General features: G+C 46.9%; 1 protein-coding gene across 3 annotated transcripts; it reads right to left on the reverse strand.

Moving 5' to 3' along the window:
- Positions 1-1050: 1050 nt before the first annotated feature.
- cdc27 (cell division cycle 27) lies at positions 1051-21552 on the reverse strand. Of its 3 annotated transcripts, none has more exons than XM_063903943.1 (17): positions 21437-21552; positions 14035-14132; positions 13802-13944; positions 13501-13721; positions 13253-13352; positions 11234-11343; positions 11050-11149; positions 6263-6443; positions 4607-4779; positions 4364-4516; positions 3434-3514; positions 3182-3309; positions 2952-3069; positions 2270-2398; positions 1955-2029; positions 1742-1871; positions 1051-1325 (listed from the first exon to the last, which is right to left on the reverse strand). In XM_063903943.1, the coding sequence occupies exons 3-17, from the start codon at positions 13823-13825 to the stop codon at positions 1243-1245; spliced, it is 1806 nt and encodes a 601-aa protein (XP_063760013.1). In that variant the 5' UTR covers positions 13826-13944; positions 14035-14132; positions 21437-21552; the 3' UTR covers positions 1051-1242. The 3 variants fall into 3 exon arrangements, with proteins under 3 accessions (XP_063760013.1, XP_063760011.1, XP_063760012.1); XM_063903941.1 differs by having other exon boundaries at positions 1712-1871; XM_063903942.1 differs by lacking the exon at positions 21437-21552 and having other exon boundaries at positions 1712-1871.
- Between the last annotated feature and the right edge of the window lie 2217 nt (positions 21553-23769).

A 23769-nucleotide genomic window follows, 5' to 3' on the forward strand; every position in this document is an offset into this window, starting at 1 on the left:
AGACAGAGAGGTTACAGACAGAGAGGTTAGAGGCAGAGGTTATAGACAGAGAGGTTACAGACAGAGAGGTTAGAGGCAGAGAGGTTAGAGACAGAGGTTATAGACAGAGAGGTTACAGACAGAGAGGTTACAGACAGAGAGAGAAGTTACAGACAGAGAGGTTACAGACAGAGAGGTTAGAGACAGAGAGGTTAGAGACAGAGAGGTTACAGACAGAGAGGTTACAGACAGAGAGGTTAGAGGCAGAGGTTATAGACAGAGAGGTTACAGACAGAGAGGTTAGAGGCAGAGAGGTTAGAGACAGAGGTTACAGACAGAGAGAGAAGTTACAGACAGAGAGGTTATAGACAGAGAGGTTATAGACAGACAGAGAGGTTATAGACAGAGGTTATAGACAGAGAGAGAGGTTATAGACAGACAGATAGGTTACAGAGGGACAGAGAGGGTACAGACAGAGAGGGTTATATGCACCCTGGGAGTTGTAGTTGACTACAGTACTGTGATGCTTTATGTATTTCCGTATGAGGTCAAAATACAATAAATGTTAAACTTCATTTCGGCTTAGGGGATAAAACAAGCACACCTTATGCCCCTGAGGCAGCCCATTAAAGACTCAACATTTACTAAAGTTTAAATGAAATATTTACTGAAGTGAAACTAGGTAAGAACTAACGCCAATGTTATTAAGAAATGTTCACACACTACAGGGATGTTAGTGATTGCAGGTGCTCCCTTCACTGGACTCTGAGCTGCAAGATGTGGTATTTCTTTGTTGGTTCCTGAAGGTAGCCTCTCCTTGGTTCTGTGTTGCTCCCTGAAGGCAGCACTAACGTTTGTGTTCAGCATAATCTCCACATTAAAAACACTTTAGGATTTCTAATCTTCTGCTGCTCTCTGCTGGACACAATTTGAACTGCAGGTTCCTGAACACATCACTGTTCACTGAGACTCACCTGTCTCCTGTTGTCAGGCAGTGTTTCAGGTACAATATCATTTTGACAGGTGAGCTATCCGATTGGCTGGCAGCAGCATGAAGCAAACACCAAGGGGCAGGATTTACAACTTTTTATTGATTATTTCCATTACCACGATAAAAAGAACATAAAAAAACAGCTGTGATGAGGAGGGGCGGGGCTTCAGCAGTCTGTTTCAGCCAATCAGAGGACAGGGAGGAGAAGATCAGTCGGTCACAATGTTGCCTAGCAACAGTACTCCTCCGGCCAATCAGGGCAGGGGGCGGGGCTAGAGGACGTCGTCGCTCTCTGCCGTGTGAAGCTGCGTGTCGTCGGCATCCGTCATGATGCTGCTGTCCTGACTGTCTGCAGCTAGAAAGGTGAGAGGGATTAGTACCTTTCTCACATCCTGACTGTCTGCAGCTGGGGAAAGAGAGACGGGTTGGTACCTGTCTCACTCTCCACGTCAACATCTCCTCACTAACTAAAAAAACATAATAACCCTAACCACCTGCTGTTATCCAGGTGTGAAACTCTCTACCTGCAGCAGGTAGCATCACCTGCAGCAGGTAGCATCACCTGCAGCAGGTAGCATCACCTGCAGCAGGTAGCATCACCAGCAGCAGGGTGCCTGTCTCACCTCACCACTGTCTACAGTATACGTCTCTCCTTTGTCCTGTGACTACAGTACCTGTGTCAAATCACCACTGGCTACAGTACGTGTTTCACACCCTCCCTTTTCTCAATACCTGTCTCACCTTGGTGCCCTCTCTCAGTAGCTGTCTCACCTTCGTCCTCCGGCAGGTATCTCTTGTCGATGGCTTCTTTGATCTGGTTGTTGGCTCCTTTAGGATCCAGGTCCATCGCCCAGCTGAAGTTCATCAGAGCCAGGTGAGTCTGCCCCAGCTTCTTATACACCTGGGAGACATACAGGCAGTCAGACAGACAGGTGATTCTGCCCCACCTTCTTATACACCCGAGAGACAGACAGGTGTTGTTACCTTTCCTATAAGGAAGTAAACCAGAGACTCTTTTGGAACAATCTGCTTCAACTCTTCCAGCTCCTGAAGAGCCGCCTGCAGACAGACAGACAGAGAGAGAGAGACAGGCAGAGAGAGAGAGACAGAGGTTACCATGGTAAATGATTCCAGTGTTGGGTAAAAGTATTATGATCTCAGTATACCTTTATACAGTATTATGCGAGTATCAGAACTGAGTATATACAGTATTATGCGAGTACCAGAACTGAGTATATACAGTATTATGCGAGTACCAGAACTGAGTAAGTGCAGTATTTGGAGCAGTATTTGGAGCACCTTGTACTTGTCGTTGGCGAACAGGATGGATGCTCGGTGGAACTTGCAGAGAGGGTTTTTAGGGTCGATCCCAATCGCTCTGTTCAGTGTCTCTAAAGCTGTATCAGACTTCTTCAACGCATGCTGCACCTACACACACACACACACACACACACACACACACACACACACACACACACACATTAGATATATACATGGATGCTACATGCCAACAGAGCTGCTGTTGTGGATGCTACATGCCAACAGAGCTGCTGTTGTGGATGCTACATGCTAACAGAGCTGCTGTTGTGGATGCTACATGCTAACAGAGCTGCTGTTGTGGATGCTACATGCTAACAGAGCTGCTGTTGTGGATGCTACATGCTAACAGAGCTGCTGTTGTGGATGCTACATGCTAACAGAGCTGCTGTTGTGGATGCTACATGCCAACAGAGCTGCTGTTGTGGATGCTACATGCCAACAGAGCTGCTGTTGTGGATGCTACATGCTAACAGAGCTGCTGTTGTGGATGCTACATGCCAACAGAGCTGCTGTTGTGGATGCTACATGCCAACAGAGCTGCTGTTGTGGATGCTACATGCTAACAGAGCTGCTGTTGTGGATGCTACATGCTAACAGAGCTGCTGTTGTGGATGCTACATGCTAACAGAGCTGCTGTTGTGGATGCTACATGCTAACCTACCACTCCGATGTGACAGAGCAGCACAGAGCTCTGAGGGTTGACGCTCAAAGCTTTCTTAAAGTGGATTTCTGCTAAGTTGAACTTCTCCTGTTTGAAGTAAATCATCCCCAGACCGTACCTGAACACACAAAGAGTATTTATTCCATTAGAGACATTCACTTTGGAGCGTGTATATAAAACATGGTAGAAATAATCAATGTGTATATATAGTACAGGCGGTGAAAGCGTACCAGGCATTGTAGTGGCGGTTGTTGACTCTGATGGCGTTCCGGAAACAAGCGAGAGCCCGGTCCAACTCCTCCGTCAGAACAAACTCATGACCCAACAGAGTGTAGGCGTACGCAAATCCCGGGTCCACCTGAGGGACAGACGGGAGGACGGACAGGTCACAGAGAGGTGAGACAGACAGGTCAGAGAGAGGTGAGACAAACAGGTCAGAAAGACAGGTCAGAGAGAGGTGAGAAAGGTGGTCACTGTCTCACCTGGATGGCTCTCTGGAAGAACTTGATGGCAATGTCGTGTTCTCTCTGCAGACTGAAACAGTTTCCTGCCACACACCAGGCCTGCAGACAGACAGGTGGTTATGGAACCTGAACAGAGGGCAGACTGAGGCCAGACCCCCTCCTGGACTCAGACATGGGAGGGAGGCCGGAGGGGTTCCTACCTCGGGACAGTCTTTGGACAGGTATGGCTCTTACCTAAGGACGGTCTTTGGACAGGTATGGCTCTTACCTAAGGACGGTCTTTGGACAGGTATGGCTCTTACCTAAGGACGGTCTTTGGACAGGTATGGCTCTTACCTAAGGACGGTCTTTGGACAGGTATGGCTCTTACCTAAGGACGGTCTTTGGACAGGTATGGCTCTTACCTAAGGACGGTCTTTGGACAGGTATGGCTCTTACCTAAGGACGGTCTTTGGACAGGTATGGCTCTTACCTAAGGACGGTCTTTGGACAGGTATGGCTCTTACCTAAGGACGGTCTTTGGACAGGTATGGCTTTTATCTAAGGACGGTCTTTGGACAGGTATGGCTCTTACCTAAGGACGGTCTTTGGACATGTATGGCTCTTACCTAAGGACGGTCTTTGGACAGGTATGGCTCTTACCTAATGACGGTCTTTGGACAGGTATGGCTCTTACCTAAGGACGGTCTTTGGACAGGTATGGCTCTTACCTAAGGACGGTCTTTGGACAGGTATGGCTTTTATCTAAGGACGGTCTTTGGACAGGTATGGCTCTTACCTAAGGACGGTCTTTGGACATGTATGGCTCTTACCTAAGGACGGTCTTTGGACAGGTATGGCTCTTACCTAAGGACGGTCTTTGGACAGGTATGGCTTTTATCTAAGGACAGTCTTTGGACAGGTATGGCTCTTACCTAAGGACGGTCTTTGGACAGGTATGGCTCTTACCTCAGGACAGTTTTTGTCCATGTCCGTCAGGTCTTTGGATAGGGCAGACAGTGCCACATCTTTCTGCAGGTGCCAAAGGGTTGTCGAGTAGATCTCCATCCCTTCCACTCGATATGACTCGATCCTGCGGACTTCGCTGAACAGACGCTCGGCCTACCAACAAACATTATGACATCATCCCTCACCTGCAGCAGGACTGTCACTGTCAGTGCATAAGTCAGGTGTGTGTCAGTTGTGTGTTACCTGCGTGTACTCGGCCAGCTCAAAGTAGGCCCTACCGATGTGTGTGAGAACCCAGCCGGTGTTGTAGTGGGGGGGGGGCAGTGAGCTCAGGATGTTGATGGCTTCTCTGCAGTTGTAGGAACACAGTGCCTGGTAACCACGCCCAAGTTCCCGCAGCAACGCCATCACGCTGTCTGTACACAGGAAACGTTTAGAAACATGTCAGTGTGACTTCCTGTTCAACTTCGAACCACTTTCTGTTTCCAATCCAATCCAACTTTATTCATACAGTACTTTAAAACCTCCAGACCAAAGTGCTGCACAGAAAAATACACAGCAGATCTCCAATAAAAACAAATCAAGGTACAAACACTAAAACAACAGTAGAAATAACGGCCATCGAGTAAAAACAATAGACCATTTCAAAGCAATAAAACAACCATCCACAGAGTGCAAGAGGGGGGGGCGAAGAAGAGATGGTACAACGCACAGTGAAAGAGCCGCTTTAATGTGGAGGGGCTCCATGGTTAGGGGCTGCAGCAGCCAGAGCTTTGTTCTGGGTTCACTCAGGAGCAGGGGATCAGCTGACCTGAGAAGGGAGCGGGCGTGTAGGGTTGTAGATTTCTCCTTACCAGAGCTTCCATCTGTCCATTTCCCTCCGAACCAGGACACAGCTCTCTGGTAGAGCAGTATTTACTGTAGTATTAGTACCTGCTGCAGCTCTCTGGTATAGCAGTGTTTACTGTAGTATTAGTACCTGCTGCAGCTCTCTGGTAGAGCAGTACTTACTGTAGTATTAGTACCTGCTGCAGCTCTCTGGTAGAGCAGTGTTTACTGTAGTATTAGTACCTGCTGCAGCTCTCTGGTAGAGCAGTGTTTACTGTAGTATTAGTACCTGCTGCAGCTCTCTGGTAGAGCAGTATTTACTGTAGTATTAGTACCTGCTGCAGCTCTCTGGTAGAGCAGTATTTACTGTAGTATTAGTACCTGCTGCAGCTCTCTGGTAGAGCAGTATTTACTGTAGTATTAGTACCTGCTGCAGCTCTCTGGTAGAGCAGTGTTTACTGTAGTATTAGTACCTGCTGCAGCTCTCTGGTAGAGCAGTATTTACTGTAGTATTAGTACCTGCTGCAGCTCTCTGGTAGAGCAGTACTTACTGTAGTATTAGTACCTGCTGCAGCTCTCTGGTAGAGCAGTATTTACTGTAGTATTAGTACCTGCTGCAGCTCTCTGGTAGAGCAGTATTTACTGTAGTATTAGTACCTGCTGCAGCTCTCTGGTAGAGCAGTATTTACTGTAGTATTAGTACCTGCTGCAGCTCTCTGGTAGAGCAGTATTTACTGTAGTATTAGTACCTGCTGCAGCTCTCTGGTAGAGCAGTATTTACTGTAGTATTAGTACCTGCTGCAGCTCTCTGGTAGAGCAGTATTTACTGTAGTATTAGTACCTGCTGCAGCTCTCTGGTAGAGCAGTACTTACTGTAGTATTAGTACCTGCTGCAGCTCTCTGGTAGAGCAGTACTTACTGTAGTATTAGTACCTGCTGCAGCTCTCTGGTAGAGCAGTACTTACTGTAGTATTAGTACCTGCTGCAGCTCTCTGGTAGAGCAGTATTTACTGTAGTATTAGTACCTGCTGCAGCTCTCTGGTAGAGCAGTATTTACTGTAGTATTAGTACCTGCTGCAGCTCTCTGGTACTGCGGGCTCTTGGTGTCCGGCAGGCTCAGACCAGGATCCAGTCTCAGGATGTCCAGGCTCTCGTTCAGGTTGCTGCTGTTGGATGTCTTTGCTGATTTGCATTTGGTCTTCCTGTTGGGGATCTTCGTGGGGAACTTCATTTTCAGCTTCTTACTGTTCTCCTAAACACAGCACAGGGTTTAAAAGTACACTTCTGTAGCAGTGTAGTAGGTGTAGTAGGTGTAGTAGGTGTAGTACTGCAGTAGGTGTAGTAGTGCAGTAGGTGTGGTAGTGTAGTAGGCATACCTGCAAACTCAGAAGGGCTGAAAAAGGTGACAAACTAAACCGTTGTAGTGGGGTCTGGGGGCATCCCCCCCAGCCAAATTTTGCTATTTTAACATGTAAATGAAGCATTCTGGTGTACTCCCATCAGAAAATAAAGGGAAAAGACAACATTTTCTTATGGTAAAAATGGCACATTCATTGACCCGTAAACTGGTGAAAAGCATTCAGGACAGGTCAACAGTAAATAATAATATTATTTTCATTTTTTCCTCCTTTTGGCCCGGACAAGCCTTTCAAGGGCCCGTTTTCGCTGCTTGGCAATGTGCCTCTTTCGGGCCACACTATCGTTCTCCACCACCTCTGCCCTATTACTAGCAGCACTGGTAGATGGCTGGCAGCCAAACTCAACCCTCCTTTCTCTGATTACAAGCTGATTTTCCTGTCGTTGGGCTTTGTCCCTAGTTCCAGCTGCACTAATGTTAGAACACAACCTCGTATCTACCTCCCCAAACTTCAAATCATCCCTTCTGAACATTTCCACCCCAGTCTGGTTCCTGGTCTGCAAAGTGTATTTACCAGTCTGCACAGCACTGAGGGTGGAGATCTTCATTGACGTTGATCGTTGATCAATGATGGTCCCCATGACACTGAAGGAAGACTCAACCAGGGCACCATGGAACATTGAGAGGGCAGCCTTGACTGCCTGACACAGTGCAGGGTACTTCCCTGTATTGAAGACGACGGCCCACCACTTGACAACATCCTCTCCATGCTGAAAACTGGGAAGCGCCTGGTCAACATTGAAACGCAGAATTTCTTGGTCTGTGTCAGCATCTGGTGGCAGCAGGTGACCCATCATATGTATGAGCTTCCTCAAATATATTCTCTTCATAGCTCTGACCAAAACGACCTGTACTCTCGCGTTGTACACGTTGCCTAGCAACGCCGCGCATGCGCATTATATCCTGCTCCGCTCCGAGTTATAGTAGTAGGCTATTCATGGGAAAAGCAGGAACAGCACGTTAAGATCTCGGCCAAGTCGTAATTAAAAGCAGTTCTTCATTATTTAAGTGAAGCGGCGGTAACGCCAGTGTTAAACACGGTGTTAAACACGCAATGCCGGTTGGTGTGCGTACGGTACTGAGTGTTTATCGGTCCACGGCCGTAATGAACGTGTCGCATTGGTCCATATGTAATGCGCACGTTCTGTTGTTCCCATTGGCATAGAGCTATTGAACATTAACTTTAACAAAGGATACGGATAACATATCGCCCACGGCAGTTTTGTCATTGTATGTTTAGCCTATATTTGTATTACGCTATCATCATTCAACATGTAGAATCACAGATCAATGATGATCCGTTGCACCACTACTAGCTACTCACTAAACCACACGGATGTGTATTTGTTCATTACGTGTTCGTTTTCATCCCTCTCAGATCTGACCACAATGTCATAGCCGCCAGTAATATCAGTAACAGGACGGATGCTGTGGAGATCAGCCTTCACAAACGTATTCTGTTCGCATTGAACGAGGTGACGTAGAACGGGTCTAGCTAGGCTAACTTTAACACAATTCACTGAGGTTAGCTAGCAACCTAACAAGCTGATAAGCTGAAGCATGTTAATACACTTTATTTGGCTCAAATAATTTTACTTCAGCAACGTTAAAATGATACAGCATACAATGTTTTTGCCAGATTAGCTGCTACTAGACCTACCTCAAAACTTGTATCTGTAACGTATCCCGAAAATTGTCCAGAAGAACCACTCGCTGACTACTGAGCACTCCACTCCAAGAGGGACCGGTGGGTAAAAAGACACGCGCTGTGGTTTATCTTGCTCATGATGTGTCGGTGGTCGTGGAACGTGAGTCATTTCAACAAAGATTTTATTTATTGTGAAGATAGCAAACTTGTTTCTTGCTCATTATACAGTCCGTTATACAGTCTATGGTTGGTTGGTCGGTCAGCACCCCCCCCCCCCCCTAAAAACAAAAACTCTTCGGATCTACACGATTCACGTCAATGACATATTTTGAGTTGAAAACGGCGAATTTCGCCGAAAGGTGACTAGTTTGCAGGTATGAGTAGGTGTAGTAGTGCACTAGGTGCAGTAGGTGTAGTAGTGCAGTAAGTGCAGTAAGTGCAGTAGGTGTAGTAGTGCAGTAGTAGTGCAGTAGGTGTAGTACTGCAGTAGGTGCAGAGTAGGTGTAGTAGGTGTAGGAGGGCAGTAGGTGTAGTATGTGTAGTAGGGCAGTAGGTGCAGTAGGTGTAGTATGTGTAGTAGTGCAGTAGGTGCAGTAGGTGTAGTATGTGTAGTAGTGCAGTAGGTGTAGTAGTGCAGTAGGTGTAGTAGGTGTAGTAGTGCAGTAGGTGTAGTAGTGCAGTAGGTGTAGTAGTGCAGTAGTGCAGTAGGTGTAGTAGGTGCAGTAGGTGCAGTAGGTGTAGTAGTGCAGTAGTGCAGTAGGTGTAGTAGTGCAGTAGGTGTAGTAGTGCAGTAAGTGTAGTAGTGCAGTAGGTGTAGTAGTGCAGTAGGTGTAGTATGTGTAGGAGGGCAGTAGGTGTAGTATGTGTAGTAGTGCAGTAGGTGCAGTAGGTGTAGTACTGCAGTAGGTGCAGAGTAGGTGTAGTAGGTGTAGGAGGGCAGTAGGTGTAGTATGTGTAGTAGTGCAGTAGGTGCAGTAGGTGTAGTATGTGTAGTAGTGCAGTAGGTGTAGTAGTGCAGTAGGTGTAGTAGGTGTAGTAGTGCAGTAGGTGTAGTAGTGCAGTAGGTGTAGTAGTGCAGTAGTGCAGTAGGTGTAGTAGGTGCAGTAGGTGCAGTAGGTGCAGTAGGTGTAGTAGTGCAGTAGTGCAGTAGGTGTAGTAGTGCAGTAGGTGTAGTAGTGCAGTAAGTGTAGTAGTGCAGTAGGTGTAGTAGTGCAGTAGGTGAGGAAGTGCAGTAGGTGTAGTACTGCAGTAGGTGTAGTAGTGCAGTAGTAGTGCAGTAGGTGTAGTAGGTGCAGTAGGTGCAGTAGGTGCAGTAGTGCAGTAGGTGTAGTAGTGCAGTAGGTGTAGTAGTGCAGTAGGTGCAGTAGGTGTAGTAGTGCAGTAGGTGTAGTAGTGCAGTAGTGCAGTAGGTGCAGTAGTGCAGTAGGTGTAGTAGGTGTAGTAGTGCAGTAGGTGTAGTAGTGCAGTAGGTGTAGTAGTGCAGTAGTGCAGTAGGTGTAGTAGTGCAGTAGGTGCAGTAGTGCAGTAGGTGCAGTAGTGCAGTAGGTGTAGTAGTGCAGTAGGTGTAGTAGTGCAGTAGGTGCAGTAGTGCAGTAGGTGCAGTAGTGCAGTAGGTGCAGTAGTGCAGTAGGTGTAGTAGTGCAGTAGGTGTAGTAGTGCAGTAGGTGTAGTAGTGCAGTAGGTGTAGTAGTGCAGTAGGTGCAGTAGTGCAGTAGGCGTAGTAGTGCAGTAGGTGTAGTACTGCAGTAGGTGCAGTAGTGCAGTAGGTGCAGTAGGTGTAGTAGTGCAGTAGGTGTAGTAGTGCAGTAGGTGCAGTAGTGCAGTAGGTGCAGTAGTGCAGTAGGTGTAGTAGTGCAGTAGGCGTAGTAGTGCAGTAGGTGTAGTACTGCAGTAGGTGCAGTAGGTGTAGTAGTGCAGTAGGTGCAGTAGGTGTAGTAGTGCAGTAGGTGTAGTAGTGCAGTAGGTGCAGTAGTGCAGTAGGCGTAGTAGTGCAGTAGGTGTAGTAGGTGTAGTAGTGCAGTAGGTGCAGTAGTGCAGTAGGTGTAGTAGTGCAGTAGGCGTAGTAGTGCAGTAGGTGTAGTACTGCAGTAGGTGCAGTAGGTGTAGTAGTGCAGTAGGTGTAGTAGTGCAGTAGGTGTAGTACTGCAGTAGGTGCAGTAGGTGCAGTAGGTGCAGTACTGCAGTAGGTGCAGTAGGTGTAGTAGTGCAGTAGGTGCAGTAGTGCAGTAGGTGTAGTGGTGCAGTAGGTGTAGTAGTGCAGTAGGTGCAGTAGTGCAGTAGGTGTAGTAGTGCAGTAGGTGTAGTACTGCAGTAGGTGCAGTAGGTGCAGTAGTGCAGTAGGTGCAGTAGTGCAGTAGGTGCAGTAGTGCAGTAGGTGTAGTGGTGCAGTAGGTGTAGTAGTGCAGTAGGTGTAGTAGTGCAGTAGGTGTAGTACTGCAGTAGGTGCAGTAGGTGTAGTAGTGCAGTAGGTGTAGTAGTGCAGTAGGTGTAGTAGTGCAGTAGGTGCAGTAGGTGTAGTAGTGCAGTAGGTGCAGTAGTGCAGTAGGTGCAGTAGTGCAGTAGGTGTAGTAGTGCAGTAGGTGTAGTACTGCAGTAGGTGCAGTAGGTGTAGTAGTGCAGTAGGTGCAGTAGTGCAGTAGGTGCAGTAGTGCAGTAGGTGTAGTAGTGCAGTAGGCGTAGTAGTGCAGTAGGCGTAGTACTGCAGTAGGTGCAGTAGTGCAGTAGGTGTAGTAGTGCAGTAGGCGTAGTAGTGCAGTAGGCGTAGTACTGCAGTAGGTGTAGTACTGTGAGTACCTTGGCAGTAGAGCTGGCGCTGGTGAACAGTCTGGAGCTTCTTCTGGGCTGAACGTTGGGAGGACCAGACATACTGGGGCTGAGCACCTGAGGAGACCCACTGACAGACAGACAGACAGGTGTCAGACAGACAGGTGTCAGAGAGACACACAGGTGTCAGAGAGACACACAGGTGGTTAGTTACCTGGTGTGAGGGGCGGAGGTCTGTGATTGGTTGAAGGGGATGGGGAGAACGTCTCTACTGTTACCTGTCTGACTGAAGACAGATTTTGACTGACTGATCCTGGAGACAGACTGAGAGAGACAGGTGGGGGGGACAGAGACAGGTGGGGAGAGAGCGACAGATGAGGAGAGACAGGTAAGGAGAGAGAGAGACAGGTAAGGGGTTCATAAAGGATAATTAGAATAACAAATGAAAACATTGAGAATAAAAGCATACCACATTACTAGTGCGTAAGGTGTGTGTGTATAACATGGGCGAATTTAACATGTATGTTTAACATTTGTGTGTACCATGTTTGTGTACCGTGTGTATGTTTAACATGCGTTTGTATAACGTGTGTAACATAACATACAACGGGTAAAATAAGTATTGAACACGTCAGCGTCTCTCTCAGTAAATACATCTCTAAAGGTGCTCTTCATCAGATGTTCACCAGCTGTCAGTAACAACCCATGCAATCCACACATGCACAGAATCAAACATAGCTGTCCATAGATGAAGTGATGTGTATTGAAATGGAATGACACAGGGGAAAAGTACTGAACACGCTTACTGACATGTATTTAATCCTTGGTACAAAAGCCTCTGTTGGTAATGACAGCTCCAAGACGCCTCCTGTATGGAGAAACCAGTCTCACGCTCAGGTGTGATTTCGGTCCATTCTTCCAAACTGTCTTCAGGTCTTGGAGGTTTCGTGGGCCTCTTCTATGAACTCTGTAGTTCTTTGCATAGATGTTCTGTTGGACTCAAGTCAGGTGATTGGCTGGTCCATTCTAGCAGCTTCATTTTCTTTCTCTGAAACCAGTTGAGTTTCCTTGGCTGTGTGTTTGGGGTCATTGTCTTGCTGAAATGTCCGCCCTCGTTTCATCTTCCTCATCCTGGTAGATGGCAGCACATTTTTACCAAAAATGTCTCTGTACATTTCTCCATTCATCCTTCCTTCAAGTATATGAAGTTTGCCAGTGCCGTTTGCTGAAGAACAGCCCCACACCCTGATGCTCCCCCCTCCAAACTTCCCTGTGTGGTGTTTCTGGGGGGATGTGCAGTGCCATCTGACCTCCACACATGCTGTGTGTTATGGCATCCAAAGAGTTCCATTGTGGACTCACCTGAGCAGACGATATTCTCCCAGTATTTCACAGGCTTGTCTAAATGTTGAGCAGCAAACTTTAACCGAGCTTCAGCATGCTTCTTCTTCAGCGATGGAGTCTTGCGTGGTGAGCGTGCGTACAGGCCGTGGCGGCTGAGTGCAGTACTCATTGTTTCTTTGAAACACTTGGACCTGCTGATTCCAGGTCTTTCTGAAGGTCTCCACAAGCGGTCCTTGGCTCTTGGACAACTCTTCTGATAATTATTTTCACTCCTCTGTCAGAAATCTTGCGAGGAGCACCTGGTCGTGGCTGGGTTATGGTGGGAGGATGTTCTTTCCACTTCCGGATTAAGGCCCCAACAGTGCTGGAACATTCAGGAGTTCAGAAATCTGTAACGCCATCAGTTTGTTTTGCAACAGTGAGGTTGTGAAGGTCTTGAGAGAGCTCTTTGCTTTTACCCATCATGAGATCTTTCTTGTGTGACACCTCGGTAATGAGAGACCTTTTTATAGGCCATCAGTTGGGACTGAACCAGCTGATATTCATTTGCACTGACGAGGGGCAGGACTGCTCTCTACTCACTGATAGATTTCAGCTGGTGTCTTGGCTTTCCATGCCTTTTTGCACCTCCTTTTCTTAATGTGTTCAATACTTTTTCCCTGTGTCATTCCATTTTAATACACATCACTTCATTTATGGAAATCTATGGTTTGATTTCTGTGCTTGTGTGGACTGCATGGGTTGTTACTGACAGCTGATGAACATTTCATGTTAATAGCACCTTTAGAGATCTATTTACTGAGAGACATTGTGACGTGTTCAATACTTATATTACCCGCTGTATATGTGTAACATGGTTGTGTAACGTGTATGTGTATCGTTTGCTTACCTTCTTGCTGGGAGCTGTAGATTGTGTTTCCATGGTAGCTGAATAGTTTTGTAGATATGTGGGGTCTCCAGGGCTAGGCTCCAGGGGCAGGATGCCAAAACTACAGACACACAATTCAGTACTTCTTAAATGCCTCACCCGCACAGGAGTCGTTAAAACACCTCACCCGCACAGCAGGCGTTAAAACGCCTCACCCGCACAGCAGGCGTTAAACGACTGACCCATACAGGTGTTGTTAAATTACTTACCTGGGTGTGAGAGGGCTAAGGGCTGCAGGTCCTCCCAGTAAACTCCGTCCACTCTTGGGCTTGTTCTGTTTACCTAGTAGGGATCCAGCAGTGGCCATGGAAACAGGATTACCCAATAGGGAGCCAGTCTCCGGGGAGATGAGGGAAGAGTCAATGTAGGAAACAGACAAATCAGACGTCAGCTTTCCATTGGATGACTCTAGGTTGAGGCGGTTCAGCTCCTGAGGGCAGACAGGAACAAACATCAGATCAGCTGTTTCACCCTTCAGATCAGGGATGCAGGTGCGTTTGTTTGACGTACCAGTGTGTCCTGGGGCGTCTCCATGAGGGCAGTGTCTAGGCGGTGGGAGGGGTTTTGGGCGGGGCTTACAGAGGGAGGTGGCTGAGCTATAGACACATTCTGTAGAGACAACCTGAAGACCTGATCTGGATCTGGTTTTTCTCCTGAAGAGACAGGGGATAGAATAAAAAGTATATGTGTGCGTGTGCGTGTGTGCGTGTGTGTGTGTGTGTGTGTGTGTGTGTGTGTGTTACCTAAGTGACAGAGCTTCTGGAAGGGCGACCAGAGGAACGGGTTGAGAGTTAAACTCCTCTGGAAACACTCGGCGCCTTTAACAACACGATCTGTCTTACTGCAAGAGAGACAGACAGGCAGAGAGAGAGACAGGTTACAGTGTGTAGACCAGTAGCACAGTCTAGCTGCAGCTTTTATATATATAGATTAGTGCTGTCAAAGTTAACGCGTTAATTTTGGCGATTAATTTTAAACATTTAATGCATTAATTTTTAACGCAATTAACGTGGTTTTGTTTACCTCCGGTGGAGGCTGACCCATAACCTTTGGTCACGTGCGGGGGCAATACGGCAAACATTTATCCTAACTAGAGGAGAGTCTTTGGCGGTGTTAGCAGAGCAGCCCGTTACAGCGGCTACTCATTGTGAAACTCAACTGTGGGGTGCACCGGACGTGGAGGACAAAGAAAAAGACGAGAGACTCTCTGCTGCTTCTCATGGCACTCACTCTGCAACTCAGCGCAGCTGCGTGCAGGAAGGCCCTTTATTAGCCACGCCCACCACACAGGTGGCTTGTCAGTGTGAATCACAAATTAAGTATGCCCATCATTTATGGAAACAAAATAAACAATAATTGAGAGCACCATTCAACAGCCCCTCTTGCTCTCACATTATTACAAACAAATCAAAACATTACCTTAACAACCAGTCAGAAAAACATCACATATTACATCTCCAGATCTTTTTCAGTTATCCCCAAACATAAATCTGGCAAATTTAGCCAACTTAAATTTTGTTGCAGGCTTGGTCATCAGATCTGCAACCATCTGGTCAGTTGGACAATATTCCAATAACACTTTACCATCAGTCACAGTGGACCGTATGAAGTGGTACTTAATGTCCACATGTTTACATCGCTGCCAACTGACTGGGTTCTTAGTTAAAGCTATTGTGCCTTGATTGTCCTCATACACCGTGGGTAATGCATATACATGTCCATCAATACCATCTAAAAGTTGTGTGAGGTACAGACACTCTTGGATGGTTACAGCCAGAGCAATATACTCCGCCTCACACGTGGACAATGCTACAGTGGGCTGTTTTTTCGTCTTCCACGACACCAAAGTGGCACCCTTAGTCAGGCTTACACAATACCCACTCGTACTTCGTCGATCATTTACATCACCAGCCCAGTTTGCATCACTGTACGCATGTATACCCAGGTTTTCATCACACTTTCAATAACACAACTTCTTATCACTTGTGCCTTTTAGATACCTCAGCACGTGTTTCAACTGTACCGAAATGCTGATCAGTAGGTTCATTAAAGTACTGTGACAGTTTGCTCACAATAAAACTCAAATCAGGTCTTGTGCAAACAGTCAAATAAATCAGACTACCTACTGCTTCTCTGTATCTTGAAATGTCACCCATCAATGCAGCATCGGTGTAGTTCAGTTTTTGCTCACAAGGTGTTGATCTAGGTTTGCAATCGTGCATGTTAAACCTTTCAAGGATTTTCCCAACATATTTTTCTTGAGACATTGTTACACAGTTGTTGCCCTGTGCAAAATCAATACCAAGAAAATGTCTTAGTTTGCCTAAATCTTTCATTTTAAACCTTGCTGTAAGCATGTACTTTGTAACCTTCATGGCATTTTCATCACTTGCAGCAATTATTAAGTCATCGACCCAAATTACCATGATCACCTTCTCATGTTCTTTCTCGTGTGTAAACACAGTGATCAGCTTGGTTTTGTAGAAACTTATTTTGTGTCAAATACTCGTGTAACAACTTATTCCAATTCCTGCCTGATTGTTTCAGCCCATATAATGACTTCTCTAGCTTGCACACCAACTCTCTGTCTGTGTGAGATTTCACTTTGTACCCTTCTGGCTGTTCCATGTAAATCTCACAGTCTATGGGTGCATTTAAATAGGCAGTCTTCACATCCATTTGGTGTAAGATCAAATTTTCTTGTGCTGCCTTCTGCATCAACACTCTTACACTAGTCATGTTAGCTGTAGGGGAAAATGTCTCCCCATAATCCACACCCATCTTTTGACTGTACCCCTTAGCAACATATCGGGCCTTGTATTTTCCAGATCCATCAACATTGGTTTTAATAGCATACACCCATCTACCCCCCACTGCTTTCTTACCCTCAGGCAAGTTGGTCAGGGTAAATGTGCTGTTCTCCCTAAGTGAATGCATTTCCTCATCCATTGCTTTGACCCACTCTCTTGATTTATCTGAGGTTACAGCTTCTGTAAATGACACAGGTATGTTACACATCACACGATAACAATAATCAATGTTACTCTGGACTTGATCAGTCTCCTCCTCAGACACATATTTAGAAACACCGCAATCTATGTATCTGTCTGGTCTCCTCTCTCTGGAAGGGTAACGGCTGCACTCAGGCTCACACTTGACCTCAACTGTCTGTGGTTGGTGGTGGCTGACTTCAGGTCTCTGTTCCACTTTAACATGATCTGGACTTCTGGACCTGTGCTGGATGAAGTCATCATTCTCAGGTGCAAAATCAGTCTGTGTCTGTCGTTCTACACCTGATTTAGCCACAAACTTTACCAGTCTGTGCTTCTGCACTTTCTTACTGACAGGAAAGTAAACAATGTATGCAGGACTGTTTTTGTCGTACCCGATAAAAACACACTTTTCACTCCTTGGATCAAGTTTTCTCTTGTCTTGTTTATAAGCAAAACATTCGGTTCCAAACCTTTGCATTCTAGACAAGTTGGGCCGTCTTCCTGTCAACATCTGGATTGGTGTCTACCCTGTGCGTTTGTTAAAACACCTGTTCCGAACCACAGCCGCAGTCTGGACTGCATAGGTCCACAGTTGTTTTGGCAAACCACTTTCAATTAGCATGCACCTTGCCATGTCAAAAAGTGTGCGCCAATTGCGCTCAGCAGTCCCATTTTGGTGAGGAGAGTAAGGTGCTGAGGTTTGATGTCTGATTGCATTTTTAATGAGTAAGGTCTGGTATGCTTTCCCTGTGAATTCAGTACCATTATCAGATCTGAAGCATTTCACTTTGCCATATGGGGCTGTATCAGCTAGAAACTTCTCTGTAGCTTGTACTGTGTCACTTTTATTTTTCAAGAAATACACAAACACTGTACTGGAAAAATCATCGGTAAATGAAAGTGCATATCTGTACCCTTCTCTCGACTATGGGTGGATTGGTCCTGCCAAGTCTGTGTGTAATAGCTCTAGAGGGGCTTTAGCCCTCACATCAGGGTCTCTGTTTCTAGTTTGGTAAAACTTGCCCTGAGTGCACACTTCACAATGAAAAGGTTTGTTCGTTGAACCCTTAATTTTCATACCGTCCACAACATCTTGTAACTTCTGAATGTCATTGTAGTTACAGTGTCCCAGTATCTCATGCCATGTCTGCATATCATGACATCCCTTGCATTGATCATCACATTCATTGTCATCATTGTTTACTGTGTGCAAATAATATAGTCTATCGTGTACGTGAATGTGGAATTTGGTACCGTCTTTGTGGATCAGAACGTCCTTCCCCTTCTTGAAGATCACCGTCGCTCCGCTGGCAGTAGCTGCTTTCACGGACAGAATGTCTTGTGTGTAGGATGGGATATACAGCGCCTGCCTCAGCGTTGCGTTCAGGCGTCTTCCTTTGCTGTCGATCAGACAGACTTCTGCATCGCCTCGGCGCTCTGCGACGCCCTTGCACTGCGTCCCGTCCGCCAGCTCCACGCAATGTGTTTTGGCTTGGAACCCGTCATCAAAGCTCTTAAACTTTGCCAGGTCTGTGACGATGTGCGAAGTTGCCCCACAGTCGACCATCAGGCCCCTCACGTCCACTCCTGCTGCTCCTTCGCTCACCCGGAAGACGTACTCTTTGTCCTGGTCAGCTGTCTGCCCGGATACCTTTCGTGCGTCGTCTTGGTCCCGCCGCTGCCTCCGTCTGCAGGTTGTGTCCCGGTGTGTGTTGCTCTTGCAGTGACTACACCAGAGTTTACGCTGGCAGGCTCTGCCCAGGTGTCCCTTCATGCCGCATCTGAAGCACACCGCGTCCGCTGCGGCCCTCTCGGCTCCCCGGTCACCTGTCCCGGCGGGTCTCGCTCTCTGCTGCCGCACGTTCATCACGTTGTCATCTGTCGCTGCAGTGCGCATCTTCTCCGTGTCCTCGTAGCTGCGTAGCTTTGTTTTAAACTCAGCAAAAGATATTGTCTCATCTTGTTGTGTAACATGGATCGCGAATGGTTTGAAGGACTCAGGCAAACCTTTCAACACCATCGCTACCAAAAGTCCGTCACTTAATGTCTCACAGGCATTTCTTAGCGCTGTGATTGCGGTCTCTGCCCGGATCAAGTACTCCGTCACACTTTCACTTTCTGACTTCTGAAGTGAAGTCAGTTCTGTATAGAGGCTTATTATGCGTGGCTTTCCTTTACCTTGATAATAGTCTCTTAAAATTCGTAGGGCTTTCCGCCCGTCATCGGCAGCCTCCCGCATCACCAGCGACAAACTTTTATCGTCCAGAAACTGAATGAGTTCTGCATAGGCTTCTTCATTCTTTCTGGTATCTTCCAGCAGCTCATCTGCGTCGTCGGCAGTGGGCTCTGTTAGAATTGTTTCTTTTAAGCCTTCCAAACGAAGGTGGCCCAAAAATTTCGCCTCCCATAACTCATAGTTCTTTTCGTCTCCATCAAACAGGAGCCGCGCCCAGCGGCTACTGTGGCGGCTACTTCCATTGGCAGCTCGTCCGCTCATGGTGCTAAAACTTGTTTCTTAGTTTCTCTGGGCCCATAACCTGTTAGCAGAGCAGCCCGTTACAGCGGCTACTCGTTGTGAAACTCAACTGTGGGGTGCACCGAACATGGAGGACAAAGAAAAAGACGAGAGACTCTCTGCTGCTTCTCATGGCACTCACTCTGCAACTCAGCGCAGCTGCGTGCAGGAAGGCCCTTTATTAGCCACGCCCACCACACAGGTGGCTTGTCAGTGTGAATCACAAATTAAGTATGCCCATCATTTATGGAAACAAAATAAACAATAATTGAGAGCACCATTCAACAGGCGGAAAGATGGCTAAGGAAGGACTATTAGGGGGAACGTTTCATTTTAAAAAGTTGCCCGACGGCTCGTTGGACAAAGCAAAAGGAATTTGCACAGTTTGCAAAGCCGAATTTAGTTACCACAGAAGTAACACGTCTTTAGCGTATCACTTAAAAGCAAAGCACCCTACTGAAATTACCTCCATGGGTCCGCGCCAGTCTACACTACAGGAGTGTGGCACTCGTGGGCGAATAACGAAACCTGTAAGTGAAAAGTTAACCAATTCCTTGGTTACTTGGATAGTTAAAAACTGCCGCCCAGTTAGCACAGTAGAGGATGATGGACTGAGAGAAGTAATTCGTGTTGCATCGGGAGATACCTCTTATAATTTATCCTCGAGAGGAACCATCGTATCAAGAATACACACGTTGTATGAGGATGAGAGGGCTCAGCGGACGAACATTCTTGAGCAAGCAAAGCACATTGCTGTAACAGGTGACCACTGGACGTCTGTCAACAACGATAATTATTTGGGCGTCACGGCGCATTTCATTGATCCAGACTGGACTCTGCAGTCGTTTGCACTTACTGTGAGTAAAACCGAGGAGCGACATTATGCCGAGGCATGTGCTAACCATTTTGTGGATGTTGCAAACGAATGGGAAATCAAGGAAAAGTTGACCACACTCTGCACTGACAGCGCTCGTAACATGGTAGCTGCCGCGAGGCTACTTCCATTTGAACACCTGCCTTGCATGGCCCACTGTCTGCAAAGAACGGTCACAGTCTCACTTAAAGACTTTTAAAGTGTTCTGGCCAAATGTCGCAAGATTGTTGGGCACTTTAAGCATAGTCCATCTAACGCTCAGGAATTAAACGAACAGCAGGTTGCACACGGACTTAAGCAAGAATCACTTGCTCAGGACGTTGCAACAAGATGGAATTCTACACTGGAGATGGTAAAGAGGATGCAGAGAACCAAATCTCCACTGACCACTACCCTGGCGCAGCAAAAGAGCAAGGTTGCCATGTTGACTGACCAGGAGCTTGCCAAACTGCAAAAGCTGGAGGAACTACTGGAACCTTGCAGGTATGTTATTTATTTCTGGTTTCTCCTCCCTCTCTTTCTTTCTCCCTATCTCCTGTGTACAGTATATGTGTACCGTTTTCTCTCTCTCTCTCTCCATCTCGTGTGTGTATGTTGTTTTCTCTCTCCCTCTCGCTTTCACCTGTCTGTGTGCTGATCTCTCTCTCTCCATCTCCTGTGTGTGTGTGTATGTTGTTGTTCTCTGTCTCTCCCTCTCTTTCACCTGTGTGTGTGTTAGTTCTCTGTGTTGTTAATAAAGATTTACTCAAATGTTTAACACCTTGTGCTTTCCATTGCAGATATGTGACTGAACTGCTGGGGGGAGAGCAGTATGTCTCCTGTTCAGTGGTCTTGCCAGCCTTACGCCACTTGTTCAGAGTTATGGAGCCCTCAGACGATGATCCAGTTTATGTTCTGAGGTTCAAAAAGGCCTTTACCACAGACCTAGCTCAACGGAAGGATAGCACCAACCTCAAATGGCTGAAGATCACTACTGCCCTTGACCTAGGTTTAAAGACCTTAAGTGCCTTCCAAAAGATGAAAAGAGTGAGGTGTGGGCTTCAGTACGTGACCTGATGATGAGAGAGACACCAGCCCAACAACCAGCTGCTGAGACAACAGAGGAGCCGTCACCAAAGAAGAGGAGGAGGATGTCCATCTTGCTGTGTTCTTCTGATTCAGATACAGATGACGAGGAGGAGTCCATAGAGCATTGTCTGGATCACTACAAAGCAGAGCCAAAATGGACATAGAAGGGTGTCCACTACAATGGTGGTCAAAGAGAGAGGGAGCACATGCCAGGCTGGCACCCATTGCACGCAAGTACCTCTCAACCCCTGCAACCACAGTGCCTAGTGAGAGGTTGTTCTCACTCTCAGGCCACATTATACAAAAGAAGCGAGCTTCTTTATCCCCTGAGAACGTAAACAAACTGGTCTGCCTCAGCAACTGGCTGAAAGTAAAGAAGGACTAAGTAAATTATGTTTTTGGAGTGAAAAATGTTCAATGTTCAACGTTCTTATTTTTTTCGACTTATTTTTTGTATTTGCACTTTGCATGTGTGCACTTTAAGCCATTAAAATGCTCTTTGAATTTAAATACACTTTCATTATAAGCTTCAGTCTTAAATAGAAAAATGCAATTAATTTATGGATAGATTAATCGCGATTAATTACAGAAATTTGTGCGATTAATTAGTTAATTTTTTTTAATCGATTGACAGCCCTAATATAGATATATATATATATATAGAGAGAGAGAGAGAACATATAGAATGTGATCACCAGTAAATGTGTCCCAGTAACGATAACGTGAAGGAAGCAGAGTCTCCAAACTCTGTGATGATGTCATCCTGACTCTTCTGCTTGTTTAGCACTCCACCAATCAGAACCTGCTCTCCCTCAGCCAGCCTGCAGAAGGTGGATGGAGACAGACAGGAGTCAGAATAAAAAGTATAAATTCCGACCAGTTTATTTCCATTGTGAAATGAGCTGGTTATCTAGCTCAATTAGCTGTGTGTGTGTGTGTGTGTGTGTGTGTGTGTGTGTGTCTTACTTGCTCAGTTCCACGCAGCATTTAGCCAGCAGGAATCGGACCTGCGGTGTGGAGCAGCTGTGAGCCTTCAGCAGCCGGTACGCTTTATACGGCTTCCCAGAGCGGTGATAGCATGTAGCTAACAGGTAGAGAGCCTCCTCTGAACGCACTAAGAGACAGACAGGTGAGAGACACAGAGGTCAGCATTTAGCTAACAGGTAGAGAGCCTCCTCTGAACACACTGAGAGGCAGACAGGTGAGAGACACAGAGGTCAGCATGTAGCTAACAGGTAGAGAGCCTCCTCTGAACACACTGAGAGACAGACAGGTGAGAGACACAGAGGTCAGCATGTAGCTAACAGGTAGAGAGCCTCCTCTGAACACACAGAGACAGACAGGTGAGAGACACAGAGGTCTGCATGTAGCTAACAGGTAGAGAGCCTCCTCTGAACACACTGAGAGACAGACAGGTGAGAGACAGAGAGGTCTGCATGTAGCTAACAGGTAGAGAGCCTCCTCTGAACGCACTGAGAGACAGACAGGTGAGAGACAGACAGGTCAGCATGTAGCTAACAGGTAGAGAGCCTCCTCTGAACACACTGAGAGACAGACAGGTGAGAGACAGAGAGGTCTGCATGTAGCTAACAGGTAGAGAGCCTCCTCTGAACGCACTGAGAGACAGACAGGTGAGAGACAGAGAGGTCTGCATGTAGCTAACAGGTAGAGAGCCTCCTCTGAACGCACTGAGAGACAGACAGGTGAGAGACAGACAGGTCAGCATGTAGCTGACAGGTAGAGAGCCTCCTCTGAACACACTGAGAGACAGACAGGTGAGAGACAGAGAGGTCTGCATGTAGCTAACAGGTAGAGAGCCTCCTCTGAACGCACTGAGAGACAGACAGGTGAGAGACAGACAGGTCAGCATGTAGCTGACAGGTAGAGAGCCTCCTCTGAGACAGACAGGTGGGAGACACAAGTGAGAGACAGACATGTATTACCTTCAGCGTAGAGTCTCTCAGCGAGGAAAACAGCGTCCAGGTAGGCGTAGTGGTTCAGAGCCTGCCAAACTGCAGCCTAAGAGACAAATGAGAGGTCAGACAAATGTTATTAGGGGTGTTGAAATCACTTGGTTCTAAGATACAGTGGGTTCTAAGTATGTTCTGCAGTGCTGCAGTGACAGAACATACTTGATTACAGCATAGTAACGTTGTTTCTTGATTTTCAGCTGGACAATAAAGTTCTATAGTTCAAAAACAACTTCCTGGTAGCAACACCACATTGAATTTCTGCTACAGAGACACAGAGACACCACACAGAGACTCTGCCACAGAGACACCACACACTGACTCTGCTACAGAGACACAGAGACACCACACACTGAGACCACACAGTTCAAAAATAACTTCCTGGTAGCAACACCACATTGAATTTCTGCTACAGAGACACAGAGACACCACACAGAGACTCTGCCACAGAGACACCACACACTGAGACTCTGCTACAGAGACACCACACACAGAGACTCTGCTACAGAGACACCACACACAGAGACTCTGCTACAGAGACAGAGACACCACACACAGAGACTCTGCTACAGAGACACCACACACAGAGACTCTGCTACAGAGACACCACACACAGAGACACCACACACAGAGACACCACACACAGAGACACCACACACAGAGACTCTACTACAGAGACACCACACACAGAGACTGTGCTACAGAGACACCACACACAGAGACTGTGCTACAGAGACACCACACACAGAGACTCTGCAACAGAGACAGAGACACCACACACAGAGACTCTGCTACAGAGACACCACACACAGAGACTCTGCTACAGAGACACCACACACAGAGACACCACACACTGAGACTCTACTACAGAGACACCACACACAGAGACTCTGCTACAGAGACACCACACACAGAGACTGTGCTACAGAGACACCACACACAGAGACTCTGCTACAGAGACACCACACACAGAGACTCTGCTACAGAGATTCTGCTAGAGACACCACACACAGAGACTCTGCTACAGAGACCGGACCCCACCCAGGACTCTGCTACAG

This window comes from Eleginops maclovinus, chromosome 16 (assembly GCF_036324505.1).
Source record: "Eleginops maclovinus isolate JMC-PN-2008 ecotype Puerto Natales chromosome 16, JC_Emac_rtc_rv5, whole genome shotgun sequence".
NCBI lineage: Eukaryota > Metazoa > Chordata > Actinopteri > Perciformes > Eleginopidae > Eleginops > Eleginops maclovinus.

Bases quoted from the DNA above. Each gene is read 5' to 3' on its own strand.
- cdc27 (XM_063903941.1), bottom strand. From the start codon at position 13,825: ATGGAGACGCCCCAGGACACACTG. The intron at 13,722-13,801 runs GTACGTCAAACA...GTCTGCCCTCAG, and splicing joins AGACGCCCCAGGACACACTG to GAGCTGAACCGCCTCAACCT. The intron at 11,344-13,252 runs GTAAGCAAACGA...TGTCTCTCTCAG, and splicing joins CTACAGCTCCCAGCAAGAAG to TCTGTCTCCAGGATCAGTCA.